This window comes from Buceros rhinoceros, unplaced genomic scaffold (assembly GCF_000710305.1).
Source record: "Buceros rhinoceros silvestris isolate BGI_N320 unplaced genomic scaffold, ASM71030v1 scaffold12868, whole genome shotgun sequence".
Classification (NCBI taxonomy): Eukaryota; Metazoa; Chordata; class Aves; order Bucerotiformes; family Bucerotidae; genus Buceros; species Buceros rhinoceros.
This window is the reverse complement of record NW_010427505.1, coordinates 16,032-22,769: the sequence shown is the minus strand read 5'-3', so window position 1 is coordinate 22,769 and position 6,738 is coordinate 16,032. Positions and strand designations below refer to the sequence as shown.

Sequence of the window (6,738 nt, the reverse complement as noted above, 5' to 3'; positions counted from 1 at the left end):
GAGGAATTGAGAATTGTTGTAGTACTAGACAAAAAATAGTTGAAGAACTAAGTTGTTTGATATTTACCAAACCAATTAAATCTCCTTTCCACTGGAGTTACATTTCTGAGCATGTAAAGCGTGGTTGGAAAGCTTTGACAAGACCTCTTGACTTAGGGCAACGTGCTGGTTATGCTTAGGGCAGTAACATGCACTTACATTTGCTGATTAATTTTCAGTGTCCCTGGACAATCAGGAAGCCGTCGTTGTCTACCAGCCTCATCTAATTACAGCAGAAGAAATAAAACATCAAATTGAAGCTGCGGGTTTTACAGCGTCTATCAAAAAGCAGCCGAGGCCCCTCAAGCTCAGTGCCGTTGACCTGGAAAGGCTGCAGAATACGCAGACCAAAGGCTCGGAGACGGCACCGAAAGAAAACTCCGATGTGTCTGATACAAAGACAGTTGTCTTCAGAGTCGATGGCATGCACTGCCGTTCGTGTGTCCGCAATATTCAGAGTACCATATCGACGCTCCCGTCAGTCACCAGGGTGGTGGTTTCACTAGAGAAGAAATCTGCCCTTATAAACTACAACCCAAACACCATTAGCACGGACGCGCTGCGGAGAGCCATAGAGGCAGTGTCTCCAGAGACGTTTAAAGTCACCCTTCCTGACCAATGTGAACGCGCAGCACTTTTCCCCACGCTGGCGTCTCCACTGAAGTCTCCTCACGCAGCTTCGAAGGCTGCCAGCCAGCCGCTGACTCAAGTTGTTGTGATAAATATCGAGGGGATGACATGTAACTCTTGTGTGCAGTCCATCGAGGGAGTCCTGTCCCAAAAGGCAGGTGTGAGATCCATTCGGGTCTCTCTCGCAAATCATAACGGGACTATAGAGTATGACCCTCTGCAGACGTGCCCAGAAGACTTGCGATCCTCCATACAGGATATGGGATTTGATGCGTCTTTATCAGGTAACGACGTCGTAAACCTTTAAATTTAAAAGGATTGTGCAGTTCTCTTCAGGATTTGCTGCACCCGAGGTGAAATTTGGAGTAGCCATATTCTTTGTGCTTGCCAAGAGAATCCTCACCGTCAATGAGACGGTTAAATGTACGTGTGCAGGAACAGTCACAGATCCGAGGGATAGCACCATAGGAGCTAGAAAATGAACCCTGTCCCAGTCAAAACCAGTACAGCTGCTTACTGTGGCGACTGGTACACTCAAAGTAGTTGCACAGTGGGAGCGGTTGGTGGATGGTAGAATGCAGAAGACTTATGGTGAGAACACGGGTGAATATTAACAGGCAGAGAGGCTTCCTGAGAGGACAGGGAAGCTCCATTTCATGATTCAGTAAGATTATATTCTGAGAAATACTGTGCATGAACTCGTTTATGGCAATCACTGAAGAAGGGGTCGGGTGCCCCTTTCATGCTGTGTAACCACAGCATCTCCTGAACTGCTGTAAGAAGCAGCTGTCTGTGGTGTGAGATCCCTTCTCTCAGGTCTAAACCACTGACTTTGCTTACAAAACATCCACTTTCAGCTTTGTGCCCCAGGCAAGTCAATAAAATTGTGTGTAAAACTAAGGCTGCAGTGCAGAGTTTAGCTTACAACCTACAGAAGAGGACAGAGGATGTGCAACAGAACAGACACACAGGGAGGAAAAGCAAAAGGGAAAATAGTGGCAAAACAGTAAGTTACTCAGTGGCCCAAATCTTTGTCTTGTTTTCTGTTGCTTACTCTTAATTAGCAGAGCGATGGATGAATCTGATTGACAAGGCATGTACAGTTCCTGGTTTTGGTCTAAATCCCCGCAAAGTGTATTTGTGGCTGGGGCAGCACAGCTCCTGCCTCACTCCAGCGGCTGTTTGTAACGTCATCAATCGCAATCTCCTTTTCAGCAAAGGCAGAGCGACCTGTGGCGACAGCTCAGCCCTCCAGCGATGCGCAGCTGGAATCTCACAAAACCGAGCCTCCCTCCAAGGTGTCACCAGCTCACCTTGTCACACAAGAGACAAAGACTGTATCCAAGTGCTACGTCCAGGTCACGGGAATGACGTGTGCCTCGTGTGTAGCCAACATCGAGAGAAATCTGCGAAGGGAAGATGGTGAGACACCTGTCACGAATGCAGTTCAGTTTAGAAGTGTTTCTTTTAGACGATCCATCTAGCTTTTGAACACGGATTTTAGTGGGTGGCTTGTCAGGAAGAACAGAACCATTGCTGGTGTGTTCCGTGGGGGAGAGCAGTGGCTGCTCACTGCTGGTTCACAGGATGCTTTGGGCACCCTGGCTAGAGGCTGCCTGCACAAAGGTGGGAGGTGGGGTGCTCCAAAGAGAAGGCAGGGATCAAAGACGGGTCCTTTTGAAACTAAACCACATCTTTTCTACTGGAGGGATGTGCCCAAGTCTGCAACTTAAAGGCAGGAGCAAATGTGCCTGTAGAAAGGGAGCTGTTAGAGCGGGACAGTATTAGTGTGGATTAAAGAGTCCTAAGTTAATTTTAGCTCTGCGAGTCAGGACAGCTAGGTCTGTCTTCTCTGGGCGTGATAATTATATTTGCAGGAACAAAAAGTTGCAACGACCATGATGTAATGAAGAGTCATTAATGCAGACTGTTTAATTATGGTAATGAACATGGATGTGTTCCACGTTAACCTGGAATTGAATTTTTTTCATCCTAGAAAATGGATGAATCTAAATCCTTTTAATTTGTGTGCAGTAGGATTGCACGTTGTTAGATCTATCCTTTCTCATACATATTCTTTCTTGAAGAAATAGTAAATGCAGATCTGAAAAACATACAGAGCTTATTTTTGAAGAACTTCTTTTAAGTTAAAATAGATCATCTTTTCATATAGCATGAGTGTTTGTAATTAAACGTGTTGTGCCGTTCACACCTTTCTTTTTCCAGGGATACATTCGATACTCGTGGCCCTAATGGCGGGGAAGGCAGAAGTGAGGTATAATCCTGCTGTCATACACCCTTCAGCCATTGCAGAGCTCATACGGGAACTGGGATTTGGAGCAACCGTGATGGAAAACTGTGGTGAAGGAGACGGAGTTCTGGAACTTGTTGTAAGCTAGTAGTTAAAACCAACCACAGCTGCTTTATCGATTTTATCTATTGCGTGTGCTTGTGTAGGTGTCCACTTCCAAAAGTATTAATCATGTAATAGAGCTTCATTTCCAAAAAAATACAGTGTGAGAGCTCATCAGGTGTGTATCACAAACCGTATCTCGTCCTGCAAACTCTGCTGGCTCACGGCTACTGCTCTGAAGTCAGAAATAGGAGCCACATTCCTGTGTTTTTTTGATTACTCTGCCGATCACAGGAATGGCCTTTTTTGGTTTTTTTTTTTCTTTTTGTAGGTGAATCTAGCTCGGTGTCCCCCAGCTCTGAGCTTGAAGAGCTAGCAGAGCTTTAGCAGAGCTTGATAACCTTGTCTCTGCTGTGCTTCCTCTGTAGTGCTCTCATCCTTGACTAGAGAGCTCCATCTCGCTGCTTCAAACCCCAGCAACAGGCAATAAGTAATTCAGGGAAGTCATAAGCACTTTTTCTTTTCTTACTTTTTAAGATGGATTTACTGAGTAACCTGTGGGTTTGGTGACAGGAAGGAACCTTTATTTTACAGGTGAGAGGAATGACATGTGCTTCTTGTGTACACAAAATAGAATCCACCCTCATGAAGACAAACGGTGTTTTATATTGCTCAGTAGCTCTTGCAACCAACAAAGCACACATCAAATACGACCCTGAGGTTATAGGCCCTCGAGATGTTATACAAGCGATAAGGGTAAGTTTCAAGAAGGCACCAAGCCTCCTAAAATACCTGCTGTCATCTTAGTGCAGGTCCCTGCAGTTAATCTGTGTGTTCTGGCTCAAAAGCAGTGCTCTGGTACAACCTTGCCTCAGTTTTTAAACAGAAGTAGGAGGGAAGTCCTGCAGTGTAGGGTAGAGGAAAAGTGGAGCATATCACAGAATCACCTGGTTGGAAGAGACCTTTAAGATTACTGAGTCCAGCCGTTCCCCCTGCACTGCCAGGGTCCCTAAACCATGTCCCTCAGTGCCACCTCCACACGGCTTTTGAACCCTTCCAGGGATGGGGACTCCACCACTGCCCTGGGCCAGGGCTTCACAACCCTTTCAGTGAAGAAATTCTTAACATCCAACCTAAACATTCCCTGGCACAACTTGAGGCCGTTTCCTCTCGTCCTGTCACTTGTCGCATGGGAGAAGAGGCCAACCCCCATAAGGTCTCCCCTGAGCCTCCTTTTCTCTGGTGTACTCCACAAGTACTGTAGCGGGATAGAGGTGAAATAACTTTCTTAGCTTTCTCCCTCAATTTCTCTACTTCTGTGCTTCAGGAATAACCATTTCGGAATATCATTATAATGTCTACATCAGATCGCTTTTCTTACTAAAACTAGTAACAATCGTATCAGAAATGTTCATAAATTTAAGTCTGGCACATAAAACGATTTGGCAATAACTTCTTACGAGCATGAAGTGTCTTTAAAAATCAACTGTTCTCTCTTTTTCGTTACACTTTTTTTTCCTTAGGATTTAGGTTTCACTACTTCATTAGTCAAAAAAGATAAATCCGCTAGTCATCTCGATCACAAGCAGGAGATAAGGCAGTAAGTATTCCCGAACGTACCGAGATGCTATAAACGTCTGTGATTCTTCTTTCTTAATCAACAGTAAAGTGACGAGATATTTCTTGTGTCTGTGCAGACCTAAAACGTTACCCAGCACTTGACTGCAAAACAAATACTTTTTCCTTTCTGTTTTTTTAAATCTGAGGTGGAAAAGGTCTTTTCTTGTGAGTCTCGTTTTCTGTATCCCTGTCATGGGGCTGATGATTTACATGATGGTTATGGACAGCCAACTCTCAGATGCTCGCGCACATCACAACATGAGCCTTGAGGAGATGGAGGCCCTTCACTCCTCGATGTTCCTGGAGCACCAGCTCCTGCCAGGACTGTCTGTTATGAACTTCCTGTCGTTTTTACTCTGCATCCCTGTACAGGTAAGGGGTAAGTTTGTTGGGCTTAAACCCTCAAAATGAAGACATTAAATGTAAAAAGTGACGGTAATATCACTGGTTCAGAACGATTTACAGGCTGTTACGGGGTCTGCTGTTGCCGAAACACGTGGTGCTGGGGATCTGGCTGCATGGGTGGGCACGGGGAGGAGCTGGTGGAACTGCCAGGGGTTGAGAAGAGCTGAAGAAGCTCTTCAGGAGGAGATGGAGAAAGCACGTAACCCAGATAACATGGGTGTCTCCCTCTCTTACGGAAACGCTGCTGCTGCGTGTTACAAGTGCCTGTGTGAGACACGACCGATGCTGTTGTCCCGTGCAGATCTTTGGAGGCTGGCACTTCTACATCCAGGCGTACAAAGCACTGAAGCACAGAACTGCAAATATGGATGTGCTCATTGTTTTGGCAACCTCCATCGCATTCGCCTACTCCTTCATTATTCTCCTGGTTGCAATGGCTGAGAAAGCCAGAGTAAACCCCGTGACTTTCTTTGACACTCCTCCGATGCTCTTCGTGTTCATCTCCTTGGGTCGGTGGCTAGAGCACGTCGCGAAGGTGAGGGAAGTAAAAGCCCGTTTCAGAACGTTGTGTATCTTTAAAAAAAATCCCGTGAAAAAGCTTTGTTGGGTTCTTTAAACCTTCTTTGTTGTGAAACCACCTTCCGTAGCTGACCTGGTGAGAATGTGAACTGACTCCGTGTGTCTGTCTGCAGAAAGTGTGTTCTTAGGGTAAAAGGCAACACACACAGTTGTCGTTTACCCAATGGTTTTTTTCAACAGCACAGTCAGAAAAATATGAAAATTATTGTTCTAGGGTAAAACATCAGAAGCACTGGCAAGACTCATCTCATTACAAGCTACCGAAGCTACTATCGTTACCTTGGGCCCTGATAACGTTCTTTTAAGGTATAGTCCTTTGCTTTTTCTGTTGTTCCTTTTTTGTTGATAATGTGCTTAATTCAGACAAGTCTAGCCATTCTCTAGAACTATAAAGCAAATAACGAGATTTGCTGGCAGATTTGCCAGGTATAAAATTGAATTGCAGAAAAAATTAAATTGCAGCAAAATTAATGCTGCTCTGACTTGTTTTATTGGAATATTGCTAATTCGTGCTGTGGAAAAACAATGAGTGGATTTTTCTCCACTGGAATGTAAATAAGACGATAAAATAATCGTAGCGCTCTTTGCGATGGCCTTTCTTCTGGCAATTTCTGTATACACTAGCAATGTCAACCAGCGGGATTACGCTTTGGCTGTAGTGGGAACTCCTTTTGCTGGCTAACATCAGTTAACAGTCTCTCCTTGAAAACATCGTTCCAGTGAAGAGCAAGTTGATGTCGAACTGGTTCAACGAGGTGACATAGTCAAAGTGATCCCAGGAGGCAAATTCCCAGTGGATGGTCGCGTTATCGAAGGACACTCTATGGTCGATGAATCTCTTATCACCGGTAAGCATTTGCGTTTCGCAAGCATAAAAGTGTTTTTCTTTCCCTTTAAACAAAGCTGAGGAAGGGAAGTCGAGGCCGCTGTTCTCTGCACTCTGCTCACTGCATGTTAGGAGTCAGTAGCTATTGTAAAACTACTGAGACGTGCACCTTAGACTCTGTTGTTGGCCTTCCCTTAGGTGAAGCGATGCCCGTGACTAAAAAACCTGGCAATACAGTTATTGCGGGATCTATTAATCAGAATGGATCGCTGCTGATCTCAGCAAC

The 6,738-nt window shown here is 45.0% G+C and overlaps 1 protein-coding gene across 1 annotated transcript in view; it reads left to right on the top strand.

Moving 5' to 3' along the window:
* The window catches only part of ATP7A (ATPase, Cu++ transporting, alpha polypeptide), a 17,042-nt gene that overhangs the window by 3,406 nt on the left and 6,898 nt on the right, over positions 1-6,738 (top strand). Inside the window, exons 3-12 of the mRNA XM_010141930.1 lie at positions 219-953; positions 1,885-2,091; positions 2,896-3,059; positions 3,617-3,778; positions 4,546-4,622; positions 4,789-5,014; positions 5,349-5,582; positions 5,841-5,932; positions 6,347-6,474; positions 6,651-6,738. Of these exons, the coding sequence (XP_010140232.1) occupies positions 219-953; positions 1,885-2,091; positions 2,896-3,059; positions 3,617-3,778; positions 4,546-4,622; positions 4,789-5,014; positions 5,349-5,582; positions 5,841-5,932; positions 6,347-6,474; positions 6,651-6,738 (2,113 nt within the window). The remainder of the gene's footprint in view (positions 1-218; positions 954-1,884; positions 2,092-2,895; positions 3,060-3,616; positions 3,779-4,545; positions 4,623-4,788; positions 5,015-5,348; positions 5,583-5,840; positions 5,933-6,346; positions 6,475-6,650) is intronic.